Here is a 23,805-nt window from a genome sequence, read left to right as displayed (position 1 = left end):
AAAGGGGGGTTCCTGCATCACCTGGAGACTGCACTTAGTGACTTCAATGGTTCTTCTAATGATAAGATCGTGAAGGTGGGTGACAGCCCTTTCTAGTCTCACTTATTTTCTTTCCTACTTCCCTGTTTCTCCTCTTGGCACAGGTCATGGAGCTCCATGGAGAAGGTGACCAAGACTGGGTCAGCATCAGAAACCTTCCCATAGCCACTGAGGTATCTGGGGCCACCTCTCTTGCTTATGCTGGTGGGGAAGGAGTCCAACAACATGCTTCATGCAAATACTCTATGCTTAGGGACACACTGTCTTTCCTAACCTGGCACTGGAGGGCCTAACCAGGAGCCAGTACCAGGGGCGGCAGCAGTAACACCCGAGGGCAGTGTGAGTGTGGATACAGGAGGGGAGATGACCAGCAGATGTTCCAGAGACCGTGGAAGGTCCAGGAGCTGAACGCCTCATCTCAGCCCAACAGGGTAAAGACAACATGCGTGAACAGGAAGGAGGCCAGAGACACAAGGCTCCCAGCACAAGGCTCAAGCCCTTAGGAAGAGAAGGGAAAAGAAGAAAGCTCCCACAAAAGGCCTTCCCACTCTGGAAGGAAGCAGGAGGACAAGTCAGTCCTCACATCCCACGGGACCACTGAGGGAGAGCAAACAGAGAAAGACCAGAGCAGCCCGGGGAGCCAAGGACATGGCTCCTATCCCCAGGAATACAGCAGCCTCAGTTTCACCTAAAAGGGGTCTAGATCATCTCAAAAATCAAGGAGGAGTTCGTCTAGATAGAGCTAGTGTGTGTGGGGGCAATAATCCAGTTATCTATTCCCTTGTCCCTCCCCCATTCTGCAGCTCTCCCAAGTCTAGGAGGGAACATACTAGCCATTCATGGAACTTCTGCATATAGACTAGAATGGCTCTCCAATGTTACGATCCACCCACCTATTTCAAGATGGGGAAACTCTTTTCAAGTGAGTCAATTTTTTCATTTCTTGAAACAAAAAAATGTCTGCTATATCCTTAAAAAAATAATAATAATAATTTATAAATTGGTCTGAAATGGCCTCAAAGAAATTCCAGTCTGGGTCCCTTCTGCCTATCTAAGCTGAAGTGGGCATATGATTCCTAGAATATGCTTGGGTTATTTGGACAAAAAAAATCAAGATGCCCAAAGAGTTTGGTGTGCTTGCAGCTATTGTTATGCATCAAATTGTCTAGATGTGGAGCTTGCCATTGTGTGAGCAGTGACTATGTCAGAAGTATTACATACTGCGTGTCTGGAATGGTCCATTTGTCTAGAGTTACTCCCTTTTTCAAAATGCTGTTTGTCTGTCACAGCTGAGTGTTTGAAGAGGTGGTTCTTGCAGGGATGCAGTTTCTCAGTGCTCTAGCATGATGTGATCCCTAGCACAGATGTTCAGCTCATCAGAAGCATCCCAGCCACATGAGATGGGGAGTCCATCACTACCTGTCATAACTATACCCTACTTACCACAATTCTGAACCATACACTGAGAATCCCATAAGGGAAGACAGCCATTTATTCTGCCCTTGAGTGTCTCACATTCTAGACTCTCATCGTCTCATTGCACCTCTTCCCAAGACTGAAGGCTTCTAAACAACTGCCAACCCAATAGCTCCCTCCTGCATTTGTATCTACAAATTGCGAGAGCTTATATGAGGGTGATAAACAGGATTCCCCAGAGGGAGTGTAGACACCAGCATTAGAACATTTGGGCTTCACCCCAGGCTTTCCCACTCAAAGGCTGTCTTACCTTGAAAGCAAGATTTAACCTCTCTGAACTTTAGAGATAATAATATCTAACCAACAGGGTGTTATAAAGATTTCATTAGTCTCAAGTTCAATTCAATTAGTCATAATGCAGAATTCCCAAGATCCTTAGGTGCCTCCAGGAAGACAACTGGAGAGCAGGGGCTGTTTAGGCACCAGACAAGTTGGTTTCAGGTGAGTGGGTAGTTGCTTCAGAGCCCCACTTGGGCACCATAGAATGTCAACTGAAGGTCACTGATGCCAATTCAAACGCCAACAGGAATCCTCAATTTGAGGTGCAGTGAAGAAGGAAAGTTTAGTGCAAAGAGCTCATGGTAACACAGCACGCTGCTGTGAAAACAGCATGGCCGTGAGACTGCCCGGGGGGCCAGGCAGCCCTGGGGCCAGGCCCCTCTTTTTCACTGAATTTACTGGGGTGACACTGCTTAATAAAATTATATAGGTTTCAGGGATATGATTATATAATATATCATCTGTATATTGTATTGTGTGTTCACTACCCCAAGTCTAGTCTCCTTCCATCACCATTTATCCCTCCTTTACTCTCTTCTACCTCCCCCATCCCTTTTTCCCCCTGGTAATCACACCTTTTTCACCCAGCCCTCCCTTCTGCCAGCTGTCAGTCTGTTCTCTTCTATTTTGTGTGTTACTTTATTTTGTTCATTAGATTCCACATATAAGTGAAATCATATGGTATTTCTCTTTCTCTGACTGGCTTATTTCACTCAGCATAATGCTCTCTAGGTCTATCCATGCTGTCTCAAAGGGTAAGAGTTCCTTCTTTTTTACAGCCGAGTAGGCAGCTCTGCTCTGCTCTGCCTGCTCAGCCCTGGTCTGCACCAGTCTGTTTGCTCTGCTCTGGCAAGACGTCTTTGGTGTTTCATCTCCAGCTGGGAAAACACAGCCTTCAGTCTTTGGTCTTTTTGGAAAGTCTATTTATTCTAAATGCAGATGTTTCATTTGTTTCTTTCTGCATTCAAATTTTAGGGGTTTTCCCCCATCCTTAATTTTTTTTTTTTGAATATGTAAAACAACTAACATACTTCTAGAAGTTAAAATTATAACAAAAAGGTATACTCTAGAAAATGTCTTACCTCCCCCTTTCCCACTGGAGTCCCCACGCCTCTGAGGTACTGTAACTAATTTCAGTATTTTGTGGTTTATCCTTCTCGTGTTTCATTGGGGGTGGGGGGGAGCAGTTAAATGAGTCTCCTCTTTATAAAAATTTCCCCTTTGTATTAATAATCTATTTCTGGCTAACGAATTATCTCAAGACTTGACAGCTTAAAAGAACAACTTATCTCCTAGAGTTTCTTGAGGGTCAGGAATCTGGGAGTGGTTAGCTGAATGATTCTGACTTAATATCTCTAACAAAGTTGCATCCAAGCTACAAGATGGGGCTACAATTTCTTAAGGCTTAAGTGAGACTGGAGAATCTGCTTCCTAGTATTCTCTTTGATTGTTGGTAGGCCTCAGTTTCTCACTGGCTGTTAGCCAGAGAATTCAGTATCTCCCAACATTGGCTTCTCTATAGGGTAGTTCACAACATGGCAGCTTGCTTCATCCAGAACAAGTGATCAAAGAGCATGAAAAAGATAAGGTCCAGGATGAAAGTTCCAGTCTTTTACTACTATCTTGGAAGTAACATTAGCTCCGCCATATGCTATTGGGCACAGAGAGTAACCCTGATACAATGTGGGAGTGGACTACACAAAGATGTGAATAGGAACAGGCAGGGTGATTGGGGACATTCTTGGAGGCTAGCTATCAGTCTTGTTTCTTACAAAAGGGTAGCATATTATAAATACTCTTTCATACTTTGTTTTACTAAACAATATTTGTTAGGAAGTTACACCCTCAGTTCATAGAGAACTTCATTATTTTATAGACATGAAATACTCTATTATGCTTATGCACCACAGATTATTCAACTACTCTTCTATATGTGGGCATTTAGGAAGGGTCTAATATTTTGCAATTATAAATAATGGATGATTTTTTGTTTATATATTTTAATGTTGAAATCAGAAATTGTTAGAAAATCCAGTCTGGGTCACCAATGCATTCAACTCCTTTGAGAAGGTCAGTAATACATTTTTTGAAGGGAGAATAAAAAGTCTTAATTTGACTTTTATCATGCATTTTTAAGTGCCTGATGTAAGTGGTAATGCACCATGTTACATAATTACTACCCATATCCAAATATCTCTGTAAAGAACAAAACAAGCACAGATAGTAGTAACATCATTAAACCAAAAGTAAAGGATGTAAAAGAAAAAAGGCAAATGTTTCAGTGGATACTAACAGCATCTGTACAAAAGGGCTGACAATTAGGTAGAGGTACACCAATCTCTAACTGTCCATGTAAGAGTTCAAGCGCTCAAGAGCTGTTTAAAGAAATGGAGCTACCCGGTATTGACGGAAAAAGTCATAGGCCAAGATAATATTTTTACAAAACAGTAGAAAGATAAATTGTATATTAGAATATATTACTGAATCAATGCTTAAATTCCCAAATGTGGTAAATGTATTCTGGTTCTTAGAGATACACACTTAAGTATTTAGGTGTGAAGCATCCCAAAGTCTACTAAGTAATTTTCAAATAGTTCAGAGAAAAAAAACATATATATAGAGAGAAAAAGTATAAAACAAATCTGGAAAATGTTAACAATTGGTGAATCTTTGGAAGAATATGTATGTTCTTATTTTACTATTTTTTAGCTTTTCTGTAAGTTGGAAATATTTCAAAAAAATAATAAATATTGGAGAAAGATTGACATTACCAACAACATATGAATCATACAATTGTATGAACCATACAATTCAATACCTCAATTGCATTCATTATCCAATGGTTGAGAGTATAATTTTGAGGAAAAACGGCAGTTGAATTTGCATTAAACAGTATAACCTGTAAAAACTTCATTGCATGTTAATACACGAAATTGTCATCTTTCTACTTATCAAAGGTCTAATTACTAGTTTCAGCTATTAATATCATTAAATTCTCTGGGTACATAAATAATAATAACATATAAAATTGCCACTGGAGATCTACCCAAAGCTATTTTCTGAGATTTGAATGTAGAATTTGAATACTTTTGAACATACAAGCCACTGTTGTATAAAAAGACCTATAAACGAGTCTCCCCTTTTTTATAAAAAGACCTATAAATGAGTCAACCATTGAAGCATGCATCATTGCCATTTCATGATAACTAAATCTGCATCCTATACTGGATTCATGTTGAAAATTCTTAAAAACTTGTCACCTTTTTCTTGGGGAGGGAAAAAAAATCAACCAACCATGTTAGATTTTGTTATAGCATTATTTTTAAGTCTTCTGTAACTGAAGAAGTAAGGTGAAAAATCAGAAAGAAAAAAAAAATTAAACAAGAATAAGTTTATATATAAAATTGAAAATTCTATAGATTGGAATGAGAGATATTTCAAAGCACAACATAAGATTTATATTTTGAATGTGGTATCTAATTAATTCTACCAAAAAGAGAGCGAGAGACAATTTTATTCAAACGATAACCCCAAATTAGGTTAGTTTTTAGTAAACTTTCTTCCACTATACCAGATAACAACCTAATTATATAAAATAATTACCAATGATTTCTTTCTCATCAGTGCATTTTATGACCTATAAGCAAGTAAGTGAAAATATATCTATAAAAATGTCACATTGAAGTAGGATTTTTCTCAGTCTTAGATGGTTCCTAATCATTTATCCACCCCAAATATTCTAAAATGGCTCTTGACTATGACAATATCATGGCTGGGGTGGGAAAGATGGGTCATGGAACATCATGAGGATGTATACACTGTTTTATCAGGGAGAAAATCAATACAGTATGGAGGTTTTATGGTAAAAGAATTTCTGGGTAAAATTATGAAATATTTAAAAAGTTTTGAGGATTTATGTAGAACATTAGGTGATCCATAAACATCAACTGAATAGAAAAGTTTTAGAATCTCCATCTTGAGAGCTTATTTCATTCATACTGGATTATGATTTTGTATTATCATAACAACTGATTATCTAATTTTTCTTCAATAACAAAAATTATCATTATTGAGGTTCTAATCTGAGCCAGACATTGCACTGTAATAAAAAACTTTGTATAGTATGAATTTATACACAAAAGGTGCTTTTTTTCTTTTTTCCCCTAATGTAATGAGGATTATTTTTTTTAAAGCACCTAACCAAACTAAAAAGTAAGTTTGTTAGTTTATTTTAGAGAGGCTAAAAGTGGCAAATTCTGGGATATAAAAACCAACACAGATTTAAGAAATTTATTCTGTACACATTCATAGAAGTGGGTATTATCACCTCTACTCTCTAAATGAGAAAATGTAGAAAACTGAGACTTTTCTTAGAAAGGCAACTAGTAACTTTCCCAAATTTACACAACTAGAATGCAGCAGAACTGGATTCGAATGCACATATTCTCAATTCCAAAATTCTTGTAACTGTGCTGCACAGCCTATGCTGCTGTCCCTGCAGGAAAGGCATAAACCTGCTGCTAGTGATGCTTTCTCTTCTGTGTAGCATAAACTTTTGGGAAGAGCACTGTGACACCTTGGGTCATCAGTAACCCTCCTACTCCAAAGCTTCACTAAATTACTCCCTATGGCTAAGCAAATGGGGATGCACATCTAGTTAGATGCTTCCTACCAGCCTGTTCCTCATTAATACCTGCTTACATGGCTTGTTGGAAGGGGTGAGGTATGTGGACAGTTCTTAGAAAATAGCAGGCATAACAGTAGGTATCTGTTCAAAGGATTTTGCTTTAGGTCAATTTATATCTTTTGCATCATATTCTGCTCCAGTTTCCTCAGCCTTACGAATGAGTAATAGGCCAGGGACACTGACAAAGCTGGGGTTACAGCAGGAAAAGATGGCATTCTGTAAACATTCCACCAGTAAATCCAACACTAAATTAGTTGCTTTAATATGGAACTTCTTTGATGCTAAATAATTACCTATTAATCCCTTTATTCCAACACTCAACAACACCTCATTTTTTAAATAATTAAAACCCCATGCCATATGTTCAGTGACTTTATTTAAAGTTTCAGAAAATAAATTCTTCTAAATTAGACAAACTAGGAAAGTACTGGCTACTAGGCTACTCCAACCCTAGGGCTGAGCCAAAGAGTAAATGGAATTAATGAACAGCACACAGAAAGATAATAAAGAAGGAACTATGGGCTTCTCTACCAGTTACCCACTGATAAAACAGCAGGCTGTTGATAACTTTTAGTCAGAATTATTTCAACTACAAATACTAAAATCATAATTTTTCTTTTTACTCAGTTAAAAAAAGAGGTAAAGCATGAAATAACTGTGCTCTCTGCAGTACTGGGTAAATAGTACTGAGGGTCCAATACTATACCCCTCGTAACTTATAGTGGCTTAAATCTAGAATTCTGATCAGCACGTAGATTTAGAAAAATAGGTATGCCTCAAAAACTCCTCCTGTTCATGCAGTTTCACTGAATGCATACATACTCAGAGTACCATTTGCATAATGATTGATTAAAAATAATTTCAAGACTTCTAGGAAAATAGAGTACAAATTGTTTTCCTTATTCTTCCCACTAAGTACACCTAAAAAACCTGAATATTATATATAAAATGGACATAAGACACTCAAAGGTGGACAGAAGGCAGACTGGTTGGGGATCTTGGTGCCCAAAGGAACAATATGGTGGGGTGTTCCCAAGTCCTAAAGAGCTGAAGAAGCTGACAACCCAGAAATGCCAATAGGGGAGGGGAGGGGAGGGGAGGGGAGGGGAGGGGAGGGGAGGGGAGGGGAGGGGAGGGGAGGGGAGGGGAGGGGAGGGGAGGGGAGGGGAGGGGAGGGGAGGGGAGGGGAGGGGAGGGGAGGGGAGGGGAGGGGAGGGGAGGGGAGGGGAGGGGAGGGGAGGGGAGGGGAGGGGAGGGGAGGGGAGGGGAGGGGAGGGGAGGGGAGGGGAGGGGAGGGGAAGAAGCCAGCTCTCTCTAGCCAAAGGAGCAGGAAGCAAACAGCCTAGAAAGACAGAAACCTGTAGACAATAACTAGTCTATTCCAGTCAAATACTACCAAAACCGTCAAAAACAAAAATAAAAAATCTGTGGCCCTACCCTCACCTATGAAGCAAAGGCCTAGCGATAAGCCTTGATTTGCAAGCTCACTGGGGGCCAGAACTTTTATCTCTGCAGGTAAAAATTAGCCCTTCCTCTCCACAATGTCAGACCATGGACTGTGACAGTCTTTCACTACAGCCCAATGGTGAGAAGGCCAGTCATCCTCCCATCCCATAATATCAGTGGAGGTCATGTGGGAAAAGTCACCAAGGAAACAGAAACACAACACCATCAACCAACAAGAACTAATAGATACTTATAGAACACTCCATGCAGCAACAGCCAAAATCACATTTTTTTCATGTGCCCATGGAACATATACTAAAATAGACCCCATTCTGGGTCATAAAACAAAAAATTTTTAATGAAAATAACTGAAAACATTAAGAGTGTTGTCTAACCACAATGGAACCAAACTAGAAAGCAATATCAGAAAGGTAAAAGAAAAATCTCTGAACACTTAGAATTTAAATAACATACTTCTACTAAATAATCCTCGGGATAAAGAGGAAGTAGAGAATTAATAAAAATAATACACTGAGCTGAATAAAAATAAAAATAGAACATACCAAAATTTATGGACTACAGTTAAAGTAGTACTGAGAGGGAAGTTTATAGCACTAAATGCATATATTAGAAAAGGAAAAATCTCAAATCAGTTTTCTAAGCTACGATCTCAAGAACCTAGAAAAAGAGTGAAATATGCCCAAAGTAAGCAGAAAAAAATAAGCAAAAGCAGAAATCAATAAAAGTGAAGACAGAAAAAAAATCAATGAAAGAATTCTTTGAAAAAAAATCAATAAAAATGACAAACTTCTAGGCAACATATAACACAGAAAACACAAATTACCAATTATTAGGAATGAAACAGGAGATATATCACTACAGATCCTGTAGACATCAAAAGCTGTCTAACAAAGGAAAACAAACAACTCTACATGCAGAAATTGTACAACTTAAGATGAAATTGACCAATTCCTTTAAAGACAAAAACTACCAAAACTCACACAAGGTGAAGTATACAACCTAATTAGCTCTATATCTATAAACAAATTGAATCAAATAATACTCTTCCCCCCAAAAAAGAAAGTGCCAGACCCAGATGGTTTCACTGGTGAATTGAACAAAACATTTAAGAAAAAAATAATCCAGAAAATAAAAGATGGGTCACTTCCTAACTCATTCTATGAAGCTAGTGTTACCATAACATCCAAATAAATAAAGTAGGGAAAACTACAGAACAATATTTGTCTTGATGAAAATAGTTTTAATCTTGGCCATATCAATGTCAATATCCTGGTTGTGATACTATACTACAGTTTTGCAAGATGTTACCAGTAAGAGAAAATAATACAGAGGGTACAGGGGACCCTCTCTCAATTATGTCTTACAACTGCATGTAAATATACAACTATGGCAAAACAAAAGTTTAACAAAAATTTTGAATAGAGTTTATTAACCCTTATAATATCAAAGCACTACTGAATTCTAATATCACATGTGCTATTTTAAGAAAGCAAATGTTAATAAGAAATTTTTTAAAAACCATTGAAAATAGCAATTTTGGTTATATAAGTGAAGCTCTAATATGCTATACATGATATGCAATATGCTACATTATAATATAGCCAAGCGCAAAACAATTCATTAATGACAAGAGAGTAAAAATTAGGCCCTGGTTTGACATCAGGAAGTCTGATGTGACAGCTGCAGGAAGTTTGATCCTTCCAGAATTGAAATGTTCTTAATCAAAGGAGCTAGCCAAGAAATCTTTTGATAAAAGGCTCAGTACATACCTCGCCTACCATACCAATTAAAAAATATTTTTAACACACTGTTTTAAGAGGTGTACATGACCATCAGCAATTCAAAACAATTTTTAGGAGGTAGAAAATTTAATAGATTATTATAATTTATGATGTGAGATGTCAAAAAATTACTGGCTAATGAGTATTTATAGGACTTGGAAAATATGCTGCCTTGTTAACAGTAATCAGACCCGAGATGTATTTGTTTACTTAATCATTTTATGTACTTGTCTAAGTCCTGGGCACAATGAAGTAAGCAAGACACATAAAAGTCCAAATCCTTGTGAAGCTTTCAACCTATTGGGGTAAACAAACAACAATATAAAAAAATGTGCAATTTTGGATATCGATAAATCCATGAAGAAAATAAAGTAAGCTAACGGGATTGAGGACAAGATGACTTCTCTGAGGAATAAATCTTTGAGCGGAGATTTAACTGATGAATCACATTAAGTTCTGGGGCAGTATTCCAGTTTTGGTAAATAGCCTGTGTTAATCTAGACATAGAAAAGGGCTTCATCTGTTTGAGGAACAGCAACCATCCAGCTGTAGCTGAAGCAAAGAGATCAAGGACAAATACAGTAGAAGACAAGATCAGAGATATGTAAGGCAGGGGCCAGATCGTAGTAGGCTATGGTTAAGGAGTTTGGATTTTAAGGGGTAATGAGAATATATTAAAGAGCTTTCTAATCACAGGGTAGATTATGCTTTATATAGACCACTCCAGCTATAGTGAGAACTATAGTGAGATCTCTGTGGAGGCACAGAGATCTATTATGAGGCTATTGCTGTCATGAAAGAACGATGATGAAGGTGTGTATGGGCTGGAGCAGTGAAGCTGGTAAGAAATGGTGGGGCTGGGGATCTGAAAGTATGGTAGGCCAAAATTACTGGCAGGTTAGATGCAACGTGTAAGAAATAGAAAGGAAACCTACACTTTGGCTTGAGCAAAACCTAGTAATCAAACCTGTATAGGCAGGGTCCAAATCACTTAAATCCTCACTGATCATGTTGAAGGCTTTGGTTTTACCTGAAAAGCAGTAAGAAGCACTGAAGAAGGAAAAAAGAGGTAATATTCCAGATACATTTTCTTGATTTAACACACGAGGCTCAGCAAGCACATACCTAATCCCTCAACACTGCCTCTAGCCTGAGCCACAGCTGATTCTTTCTGGAAAGACTGGGAGCCAGCCCATCAATCACAGATTAGGATTTCCTTAGAGGAAATGAATCCAGATTAAGTTTATTCTTGAGACACCTTGGTGCAAATATACCTTTCTTCCCTACTTCTGTACCCCCAAATCTACTAGGAACTGCTGGAACCAATTATCATGGCAACCTTGTGACCATCTAAACTCACCCACTTTACATCCCTGGCATCGCATCCCTGGTTCTGCTTTGGTCATCTATCCTTTTGCAAACTCTCAGACTCAATCTCTTGTCACTAGTTCTCCTGACCCAACTTCCCGCTGTTCCCCAAAGAAATCCCCCTCACATGATTAGGAAACGCCTCTACATCCTTACCCCCTTCATAAGCATTCCCTTTGTCAACCACCTTTAACTTCAGCGTGGCTCTCCCGGAATAATACAGAGACTGCAGTCCCTAAAAGGAAAGCTCCTCGTTCTCCAGATCCTACACACGCCAGCCAGCAATCGAGAGAGAAACCCTGTCTGTGGACGCTAAGATTGGCTGTGGTAAAGAAGTACAACTCCCATGGAACTGATAAAATGACAAATTCACGAGGAAGAAAACAACCTCCCTAAATGGTAAACACTAGAGGATTTGCTAAAAATCACCTAAAATATATCCATAGAAGGATATTATGAATTCATTATAAATTCATGTTTCAAAATAATACTTTAAGAATATTCATGTAACTATAAAGAATAGAAACTTCACAAGGTAAGTAAGGGTGCTACAGCTGCATCTGCCATAAAAATAAAAAATGACACATCACCCAGAATCACCTCTAATAACTCTAAGTCATTCCTTTCAAAAGATTCCCTTTTATCAATGCTTAATCTTTTAAACTTAGCTTCAGAAATAATACTTCCATTACAATTTCAAAGAATTGCTTAGAAGAGAACCTGCATGGGCAGAAAAACATTTGGAAATATCTTTCACTTAAGTGTTATTTCACTGCATTACATAACACGAATGTGCAAATATCAGTGGCTTATATTTTCCACAAAGTTAATTACTATTACTAGAATGTTCTAGAATGCTTTTTTAAATCATAACTGAAAAGTTGTATGTCATTTCCAAAAAAAGTGAATATTCTTGAAAAGAATAATGAACAGTATTATAACCAGGAAAAAGTAACATCTTCCTTATCTAAGCAAAGCACAGTGCTAGATGCTTTCCAAATTAAGTCTAACACATAGGTATGGTATCTGTTCTCCAGGAATCTTCAGTCTCCATGAGTTATTATGCCACAGCTCTTTCCCAAACTAGCAACAGCCAATATGACCTCCCCTAAAATCCATTCTAAATTAGGAGGTAGCTTCTTCTTGTTAATTAACTTATATTTAAAACTTTGTCTTTTAGAAAAATGTAGGTGGATCTAAAAGCAGTGTTGCATTAAATGAATCTAACAAATGGACAAGGCAGGTGTTGAGGGTTGAAAAGAAAGAAAGGTCAGAGGGAGGACACTTAGATATAGACAGTCTTGGTCAGCATTTATAATCTACCTCTATGATTATGAACCATATTTCTTCTTTCATCAGAGACCAATCCAAGGCTGTGACTGTTGCTAGGGCTTTGTGAAAAGAAGACACCGAAAGGCTGCAAAGTCTAAGCAGGCCTGAGGCTATGTATCTTAATTTCATTATTTAAAATTTTATAATTATATTTAAATTTCTTCTTATCTACACTAGTTTAAAATAGCTTTATTCCTCTAGTGTATACTATCTTGATCCAGCATCCCAATCACCTAACCTTTTAATTGAGAAAAATCACATTACTCTAATTTAGCAGAGATTATATTAATTTTAACACAGTGGGAAGTTGTCTTCCTATTCAGAGCAATTAACCAGAATTTCACATATTTTCAAAGCCTTCTGTATATAAATGTTTTCCATTCACCTCAGAATCTTTGTTAAAAATGCACAGCATGGACACTAAACTTAAAAGTGAACAAAAGATTTATTTTCTTCAAACATGGGCAAATTTAAAGGAAGCTGAAAGTCATTTACTTGCACACAAGCACTTAAAACAATACTCTTAGTACTGCAGTGACAAAGAGGCTCCAAATCACAAAGGTCAGTTAAGTAAAAGAAGGCAAAGGCAGCAAAACTCAGACGCTAAGAATAAAAACAAAAATAGATCCAATGCAGCATTTTGAGAATGAAGATCAATGAAAACAGTTGCTCAATACCATATTACTTATAGCATTATTTTCTATACTATATGAGAGATCATTTCCTCTTTGTTGGTTATTGACATTTGTCTTAATAAAACCTAATACTTAAGCCCCACATTTTCATTAAAGTAAAAAGGACATTGCCTCAGTTAAAAAGTAGTTAGGTAACATGGTAAAGTGAGAAGATCTGATAAAAATATAATCAGGGTGGCAAGGAAAGAGCAGCATCCTATTTTATTTAACTATTGATCTAAGTAATACGGCAGCAGGTTGCCTTTCCGATCAAAACTACTTTTATAAAGTAATATAAATGCCCTTGCTTGCTCCACAGTGAAGGTCTTCAAAACAATCAACTAGAAGATGAGGTATAGAAAATTATGACCTAAACCATAAAAAATGACTAAAATGTAAGGGAATAATACATGTTGCCATTTAATGCTATAATTCTCAGAAATTCTAACCAGAATAAACAATCGTAGTGCTTAATGTTTGTAAGAGCAAGCATAGCAATTAATGAGACTGTTAATGTATCAAATCAATAATGAAGTAGAGAACGGCATATATTTTTGTTGAGCTTAAGCAGAAGAAAAAAATAAAACTCAGTGGATAAAGATTTTCTAAAATCAAGCCAGTAGTTCCATAGATAAACTAATCTGGTAGCTCTCGGTTTTCTTACCTGTAAGAACAGCTTTTGCTGAAGGATCTGCCAGGTCCAAGGCTGATTTCCCATCAGTGTTCCGAATGTTTGGATCAGCTCCGTGCTGCAGCAGCACTGTGCAGGGAAAGCAGAAACAGTATCTTACCTCAGGGATACAAAGATTATTTACTGGTAAGTGTCGTCTCGGCATGGTGTAGGCATACACATACATTGCACAATTTTTTTCTCTTTCAAAAAAAAAGAAGAAAGAAAAAGAAAGAACAGGGGGAAAAGCACTGCAGCAAAGGATCCTCTCTAGAGTAAAGCAAAGTTGGCAACTTATGGTACAGTATTATCACATGACTTAACATCATAAACATGAAACCAGAAAAATCTTGCAACAGACAGTTTGGGTTTGCTCCTTCAGGCAGCAGAACGGGGAGCTGCGTGCTCACTGCCTCACACAGAGCACACGCTAACTGTGAGCCTGCCCTATCTTTACTACCACTGTGGCTGCTTGTTGCTGCTGCTGCTTTGCTGTTGAATTTCCTAACACTTCCTCTCCTCAGAAGAGTTGTAATACTGTGCAAGCCTTTTAGTGGCTCACCGCTTACATATGAATCTCTCACCCTAACATACTGGCTTGCTTCCAAGAAGTTTCACAGACATAGTAATGCATGCAACTCTGGTCCCCTGCAGTCGAGCTGCAAAAAAGGACTGCCTTCTCCAATAATGCTTTCCATCAAAATGTTTAGAAACAGAAACTCAAGCACTATAGTATATGCTAAGGAATAAATATTGAATGTGCTATGTTGGGTAGAAAGAAGCTATAGAGAATTCTTAGATGTGGGGCCCCCCAAAACAATCAATGTTTAAGTAAAATCCAGATATAATAATTTATTAACCCAAAACATTTCTCAACTACATCTGGTATGTGGGGATAGGGAGAAGAGGACAGGTGTTGCTGCAACACTACCCAACCAATGGTTAAACTAATAAATGTATTAAAACTAGTCCAAATAAGCACAGGTCAATCACAAGCTATAGTAATTGTTCAAATAGTTAAGATTTTGTGTACTGATGGAGAGAACAGGAGTTATATCACTTACCACTATACTATAGCATAAATTTAAAATGAAGCAGAAATACTTAATTAAATAAGTATTTAAAGATGTGTTATATAATGTCTAAAACACCTGAGCACTACTGCTCATGAGTCCCAAATTTTCATTCATTAACAGTTCCATGCTAAAGTACATACATTCTCTTGGAATATGTGCAGGCAATCCTCATCTATTACTGAGTATTAAGTCCAGCTGTTTATGAAGCTCTTCCCCTTTCTTTCATGCATAAGCCATCCAGTCAATGCCTTTGTTATAACATATATAGGAATAGCCCTATCTAGAATTAGGACACAGCTGCTGGAGCAGTGTTTATCAGCATTTCCTGCATTAAATCTTGGGCACTCTCAGATTTGGGATAATAAGAACTAGCCATGGCTTGAAAAGACACAGTGAGGTTTTGCCAAAACTTTCTGTAGTATTTTATTCTGATTTATTGTATTCTTAACTAAGCAAGAACATAATTATTGTTTATAGAGTCAAGAGTAAGTAGAATAAAATAGCAAATACCACAATATCAAACTGTAGCTACTTTCATCATAATGAATAAGCTTTCACGGCAATCTTTTTTTTATTCCAGGAAGAAATCCCAATGTGAAGATCTGGCTTTTAAAGGGTCCTTATCATGAAGCAACTCAGGAATCAAATGTAAAGCTGGCAGCTATGGCTGTATCTTTATAGCAATATACTACTGAGTGATCACATACAAAGGTAGAAAAACAGAATTAACAGCAACCTTGAAAAGCAGAGTTTTTTATTACACACATCAAGAGATAAAGCAATATGTTAATTTAACAAGGCTTGACAATAATATGATGGGAACTTTTATTTCGCAGCTTAATGAGTGGTAGAGGCAAAACACTAAAAGCCTGTTGTTCCTCCAAAAGTCACTTAAAACAATCTTTTTTGGTGTAAGCTGTACTTCACCTTTATATCTTTGCTATTATGCAACAGAAATCTGCCATTAAAGTTTAGCTGCATTGTTGCTTTACTTTAGGTGATATTTAAAGGAACAATCTTTTTACTAGAAATAATCTGTTTTCTAAGCATTTCTGAGTCATACCTAATTCTTGCATTGGACCTGAACACACACAAACATCCACTGCAGAGCAATGTGGCAATAGGGTAGAAATGGCTGAATTTTCTAAACCAGATGCTGATAACAAAATCCGCATTAGAAAATATTTACCCATTTGTAATTCACCAGATATGAATTTTTTTAAAAAACACAGTTAAGAGTTTTAAGAGCAAAAAAGGTATCTAAACTAGATCAGAGGGCTCTAAACTCATCTAATTTCTATAAAAAGGGATTACTGAAAGGATTAAATGAGAACAAAAGTGGCATAATACATATCCGGTAATGATAATATTTAAAACTCATTTTTAAAAATGTAGACCCTGTTTGTACTCTCAACTCTACCACTAACTACAAGTTAGGTCCTAAAGCCAGATCTTCAGAACTTCAAATTTTCCTTAAAAGGGCGAGACTAGATATATTAGGCATTGTAGACCATATGAACTCATTCTCAACTACTCATCCCTGCCTCAGCCCCAACCTCACAGGGGGAAAAGCAGCCACTGACAATATTTAAAAGAATGTGTGGCTGTGGTCCAATAAAATTTTATTTGAACACATTAAAATATGAATTTTGTATAATTTTCATATGTCACAAAACATTGTAAATTTTAAAAAATCACTTAAAAATGTAAAAGTAATTCTTAGCTTGCCGGATATACAAAAAAACAAGTCGGATTTGCCCATGGATCCTAGTTTGCGAACCCGGACCTTGGGCAGTGATATACAAAGTGAAGTCTATGGACTGTTCTAGTCCCAGAACTCTTTGTAATCCATCTACATTGAGATAAACACAGAAATTAAAAGGAAGCACTTAGAACTATATATGTCATTTTAAAATTACTTTTTCCAGTACTTCATTTTTATTATAGTTCACAAAATGATGGGCCTGTCATGCATTAGGTAGGATAAAAACTGCTTCTCTAGCACAGACAGTTTGAGAAGCACTGAGCCAGGGCACCTGTAAAATTCTCTGGGCCTCGGTTCCCAGGTCTCTGAAGTGAAGGAGCTGGACTAGTTAGGCATCATCTAGGGGAGGCCTCAAATCCCTGATAATGCTTGTAGAGCAACAGCCAAAGACTGAAGCATTAAGATCTAATTTTTTTAATTTTTATTTTTGTTAATCCTCACCCATTTTTTTCATTGATTTTTAGAGAGAGTGGAAGGGGGGGAGGGAGGGAGAGAGAGAAAGGGAGAGACGAGATATCAATGTGAGAGAGTCACATCAATTGGCTGCCTCCTACACACGCCCTGACCAGGGCCAGGGATCAAAGTTGCAACCCAGGTACGTGCCCTTGACCAGGAATCGAAACCAGTGACCCTTCAGAAATTAGCTGGCCTATGCTCTAACCACTGAGATAACCGGCCAGGGCTAAGATCTAAATTCTTTTTTTAAAAAAAAAAAAAAAAAAAAAAAGGGGAGGGTATCTTCTAATACCAGAAGAATAACACATACATGAGGCAAAGGTAACAATGGCTTTCAAGAATGTCATTATGTCCTTGAAGTGGCGGCATGTAGGACTCTTTATTCTGGATGCTTCGAAAATGTTTTCAAAGTTACTAGCTACTAAAGGGAATAATAAAATGTGACTACTAATACATAACATAATTAGAAATGTATCTTGTAACATCAATATACACTGACAGCACACTAATATAAAACAGATTCTTTTTTTAAACTGGCATAACTGTCTGAAGCAAAATTCCCAAGATATACAAATATACAGAGTAAAGTTTGAAAGAAAAACAAGGAAATTAGTATCTGAGTAACATTCAGTACATACAATTCAAGACTACTATGGGCATTCGAAGTCTCCTTGTACTATCTCCGTGTACCAATTAGGGCGTTATCAGACCTCAATCTCAAATGACCTGGCTGCATCCAGTTGTTCTACTGATGCACCTCAAATCCATTTATCTTCCTTTGATGTGAGAAGGATGGAGAAAACATAGTAGCTGGTATAAAAACAGATTTTTAAAACTAAGGTTGGGTCACAATATTCAAAATGCCATTCTCAAAAGAGCTTATGGCAAGAAGGACATGTGACTGTCCTATTTCTGGTGTAAACGTTTAGCTACAGTGAGCCAGATTCAGAAAGCATACCTTTAGCCAGTGACCAATGCAGTAGAAACTAAAATTGTTTCGTTTAATTCCTCAAAACTTAAATTTAAGCATTCATATCATTTTAATTCTTCCAAATAAAAATATTTCTACACATACGCAAATTCATCCTGTCAAATTCTTAGAAATATACAAAGTGCTACTATGATAAATTGCATTTAACTTAACTATAGGAGCATTATTAACTGATTTAAGAAGGCAGAAGAAATAAAAACAATGTGAATTTCCCAAAATAAAAATGTAGCAAGTCTATTAGATAAACTATCAAAATGTGTTTTAGTATAATTTTCACTTTAAAATATTGTAAATTCTTGGTTATGTGAATTTTAGAGCTACTTTAATGGTCTAAAACTGCTCCTCACAATGAACAGTTTTTAAAAAGTTGTATTTACGTTCAAATGTTTTCCAAGCATTTCATAGTCATCTTACCCTTTAAGAGTATAGATGTATCTATTTAACTGAGTTATAAAAATTGAATCACACAAAGGACCAAGTTCAATAGATATTTTATCAAATATAAAGGGACCACTACTATGTTGGAGAAATCTGGGAAACACCTTGGACTTTTCACAAAATGCACTAACAAAGCATAAAACCAAACCTCCAGAAGCTCAGGGTGATTCGCCAGCAACTGAACTTTGCTAAAACAAGAATTAACATTTTTCAGAAGAAGGTAAGTGAAAATTACATTGCAGAGTCTCTACAATGTCTATTTTAAACAAAAAAATTATTAGACATATCAAGAAAAAGAAAACGTGACCCACAGTCAAGAACAACAAAAAGCAGTCAAAAGAAATCATATCCAAGATGGCCCAGATGTTAGACTTAAGAGACAAAGACTTTAAAGCAATTATTATAAGTAAGTCCAAATAATTAAAGAAAAATGTGGCAGGAAGAAGTAACAGAGAGGACTCTAAGAATCAAGTGGAAATTCTTGATCTGAAAAGTTGAAGGAATCACACTATTTAAGATTTACTGTAAAGCTATAGTAATTAAGAGTGTATAATTGCAATTAGAATAGATATTTAGCTCAATGAAACACGAAGTAGACCAACACAGGTATAGCCAACTGATTTTTGTACAAAGGAGGCAATGAAATTCAATGGTGGAAAAAAGGAGTCTTTTCATCAACTCATGCTGGAGCTCTCATACATTGCTGGTGGGCATATAAAATGGTATTACCACTTTCGAAGTCAGTTTGGCAGTTTCTTATAAAGGTAAATATACACCACTACTGTGTCCTACCAATTCTACTTTTAGGCATTTACCCAAAAGGAAAAAAGTATGTCTACACAAAAGACTTGCACATGTTTATCCATAATAGTAAAATATTGAAAACAACCTCAATATCTATCAACTGATAAAAGGATAAATAAATTGTGGTATATCTACACAACAGAATGCTGCTCAGCAATAAAAAGAAATGAACCACTGACTCATACAAGAGGGATGAAATCTCTCAAATACTATGCTGAGCAAAGAACATATTTCTAGAACAGAAAACTAATCTACAGTGACAGAAAACAGATCAACTGTGGCCTGGGAATGGTGAAAAGAAAGAAAAAACTAGTAAGAGAACTTTTCAGAGAGATAAAAATGTTCCATTATTTTGATTGTGGTGGTGTTTACATGGGTATATACATTTGTCAAAACTCAATATGTACACTTAAAATGGATGCATTTTATTTCACTATCTCAAACTCATGTTATAATTCAATAAAGTTGATTTCTTAAACATTCAAGAGTGGTTTAACTGCAGATTAGAAACACCTGAAGAAAAAAATTATTGAACTGGAAAATATGTCAACAGATATTTCCAAGAATGCTTATGGAGAGATTATCATGGACAAAGCAAGGAGTGTGCAGGTCTAACATTTTGCAATCAATCTTAAAAGAAAAAGAAAACAGATAAATATTTGAAGAGATAATGCCTAAGATTTTCACAGAACTAGAAAGAGACACCAATGTACAGGTTCAAGAAGCCCAAACAGGATAAACTCAATGATGCAGAAAAAATATATTATACATATAAATTAGGAACAACTACAATTTTATTTTTTTTATTTTTTAAATATATCTTTATTGATTTCAGAGAGGGGAAAGAAGAGGCAGAGAGAGAGAGTTGAAACATCAATGATAAGAGAGTCATTGATCATCTGCCTTCTGCACACCCCCTGCTGGGGACTGAATCTGAAACCTGGGCATGTGCCCTGACTGGGAATCAAACCTCGATCTCCTGGGTCCTAGGTCGATGCTCAACCCGAGCCCAGCTGGGCAGGAACAACTACAATTTTAAAAAGCTGTTAACTCAAGAGAGTGTGTAAGTTAATATAGTAAAATATACAAAATACATTGGAGATCATTTGTGAACCTATCCTAACTTTAGTAGCATATGTTATATAATATAGCATATGTTAAGCAATGATTTTATTATACTTCTGTCTCCATGTACACTGCAAAAGGCGATTATTTTGCAACTGTAAATATACCACATTCCCATTCTTGGGAAAATTTTAATTTAGGTAATATCAATTAAACTATGTTATACTTTTAAAAGTATTTTAAATAAATGGCAATAGTAAAGTAGATGCATTCAAAGTTTCTCTACAATACTACTCTGCAACCAAGATATACATCTATTTAGCCAAATCAAAGAAACTCTTTGGTATAAATTTAATATTTATTTTTATTTAAAAATATTTTGTTTCCTCTTTACATTTTTAAGAGAATTCTCTTCAGTTATAAGGATCCATCTTCTTCACAGCAGAGTTTCCACCTCCAAATAAACTAAATATTTAAATTCTTCAAATTCTAACATTCACAGGAGATAAACACTGGCTCTGCATAAAATTAAATTTGGGACTCAAGAAAAATGATAAACTCTCTTCTCTCTTAACACACTCATGTTAATAAGTTTCTCTTAAGAACATAAGCTAGACATTTCTTTGATGCTTAGTGGTGTCTTTTCACCAAATGAGTAGTGACACTCATTGAGTGAAGGAAGCTTCTTTCATCTTAATTAATATCCTTTGGAGAAACCTCTGAGAACCTCCTAAAATAATGCATGGCTAATGTCACCAACTTATAAAGCTCTTCTAAAATGGAGATTTAAGTACAGGTTTAAGGAGAAAAGTTTTGAAGTAATGGTTGTGTGGTCTTAGCTTAGTCTTGTTAGACATAAATTAACATAATTAGTGATTTCCCAGTGTTCTCAAGCTATAACTGTCCAATATAGTCACCACTAACCATATGTGGGTAATGGGTCTTTGAAATGTGGCTGGGGGCTGTCATCATTTTCCACTTCTGATGAGCACTGGGTTTTCTTCCTCTCCCCTTCTGCTGGCTCTGCAGCAGCATCAACCCTTTTTCTTTCATGTCATCCTTTCTGGAGTGTGGTACAAGGACCAAAGGCAGCCATCACTGTTAGCTTACCCTTCTTTTCACTGTCTACATATAAGTAATAAACTATCTTAATCTAAGAGTGACTTGTTGGCATCTTTACCAAATTAGTCAGGTCTTGGCTTGGCTTGCAGCAGTGTGTACGTAACAGTGGGGTGCTGTCCCATGCATTAAAGGATGTTTAACAGCACCCCTGACCTCTACCTCCCCTGCTGTGACAACCAACAACTGCCTCTAGACATTGTTAAATATCTCCTTCGGAGGCAAAATAGCTCCTGATTGAAACCACTGCTCTTTAGGTTCTTAAGGGCCCACATCCACCACCCTCACACATGTACATAAGGAAGAGTGCACGAAGGTCTATACTTCTCCCCAGTACAATGGGTTTCTGCATTAGATTTTTTTTTTTTTTATAATTTTTAAAAATATATATATCTTTATTGATTTCAGAGAGAGGAAAGGAGAGGGAGAGAGAGAGAGAGAAACATCAATGATGAGAGAGTCATTGATCGGCTGCAGCCCGCAACCCAGGCATGTGCCCTGACCGGAAATCGAACCCTGATCGCCTGGATCCTAGGTCGATGTTCAACCGCTGAGCCACGCCCGGCAGGGCTCTGCATTAGATTTAATTTGAGCAAGGAGTTATGTGGTTTAAAAACTTGATAGGAAATAAGTAAACTGTAAATCAATAAAGTATAATAGTAACAAGTAAATAAGTTTTTAAAAAGTAATAGTAAATAGTAATAAAAATTATCTCCAAGGATCCTTCTAATTTTAAGATGCTGAAATCCATGAATATATCTTTGAGTAGTGACTTTATCAATTAGAGGCTTTTTCATTGCAAGGAAGAAAAAACTACTTTAGGTAGCTGAGAGGACAGGAAACTGTATTACAGAACAAAGGTATCTCAATGAAAGCAAAGGCAGAAATGTGACCAAAAATGTGTCTTGCTTCTGTCTATTCTGTGTCCCAGCACCACTGCCACTCCCCTGAGACATGAACAGGCACATGCGTATCATCTGGATCTTAAATCCAAACTCTCACAAAAGAGACTGCTCCAGCTTGCCTCTTTATCTGGTTCTGGGCTTCAAAAGTTTGGCTAGAGAAGCCAGAAGAGCCAATAAAAATGATGGTGACGGGGCAAGAGGCATCAGATCTGAGAGAAGAGCTCTTGTGCAGACACCTCAGTGGGTATCTAACTGCAATAATAGGTCTTAAATTTCAAGTATTATGTAGATATATTTACTCATGGTAAATGAGTAAGTGTGTAAAACGTGTATCTCTGAGAAAGTGAAACAACTGGGACTTCCACTTTTCTATTTTACACATTTCTATATTGCTCTGTTTATTACAAATATGTATTACTTTTACAATAAGAGAGAAATGAGAGAGATATTTCTCCTCGGACAGAAATTATCTTTATGCATGCTGTTTAAGTATGTTTTCCAAAACAATACTTCTCTTAAAACTGCTATTTAAAATAATTAATTTGTAACCAACAGAGAAATAATTGGATTGTTCTTCCTGTCAAGTGAGTAACAACATTGAATACGGTGATAGCGTTAGATAAATAAGACCAATATAAGACAAATCCATTAATTTAGAATCTGTGATGATGCAGAGACTATAGAAGTCAGCCTTAAGTAAAACAGTCAAGAAGTAATTTTCTACTGTGTAAAAATCTAGGTTTTTAATCATACTTTTTTTAGTCTCTGCCTTTCATACAAAAGTCACCAACAATTCAGAATCCTGTCAACATCTGGGACTAGCTTACTTGTGATACATTACTTAATTTCACCTCGGTAAACTACCTGACCTTATGTGCCTCATTAAATAGATACCCATCTATGACTTTTTTCCTTGTACTTCACTGGAAAAAATAAAACTGCATTTTTTTTTTTTTTAGGTTAAAAATATCAAATTCTCTAAGTCTGCTTCACTTACTAATGGGAAAACACCTAATTAAGGTTAAAAACAGCTTGGTCCAGAGCTGGTCCTCTGGAACCGGACTGTGTGGGTTAGGATCCCAGTTCTGCCACCTCCTCGTTCTGGGAGCCTAGGAAACTACGTCTCCCTGTGCTTCCTCCTCAAGTCAGGGGATAATAACAGCATCTACCTCACATGTTACACGGAGGGCAAAACAAGTAGTATTTGAAGAGCTCTTAAAACAGAGCCAGCATATAGTGGGCATGAGCATGAAGAATTTTTAAAAGAGACATCAGAAAATATATAATTATTCACTCAAAAGGTTAACCTAAGTAAATAAAATTTTACTGAATTTATGTGGTAGAGTTGTTCTTTATGACCAAACTTTGCCATGAAATTTTATAATAATAAAAAAATCCTCCAATTAAATGTTG

At 36.6% G+C, this 23,805-nt stretch overlaps 1 protein-coding gene across 1 annotated transcript in view; it reads right to left on the bottom strand.

The window, feature by feature from the left end:
- Nucleotides 1-23,805, bottom strand: part of TNKS (tankyrase) — a 159,650-nt gene that overhangs the window by 101,074 nt on the left and 34,771 nt on the right. Inside the window, exon 3 of the mRNA XM_081130258.1 lies at nt 13,768-13,863. Coding sequence (XP_080986384.1) covers nt 13,768-13,863 — 96 coding nt within the window. The remainder of the gene's footprint in view (nt 1-13,767; nt 13,864-23,805) is intronic.

Source organism: Miniopterus schreibersii (assembly GCF_964146895.1).
Source record: "Miniopterus schreibersii genome assembly, chromosome: 2".
NCBI lineage: Eukaryota > Metazoa > Chordata > Mammalia > Chiroptera > Miniopteridae > Miniopterus > Miniopterus schreibersii.
Note: the sequence above shows the minus strand (reverse complement) of the source record. Positions and strands in the feature narration are given on the sequence as shown.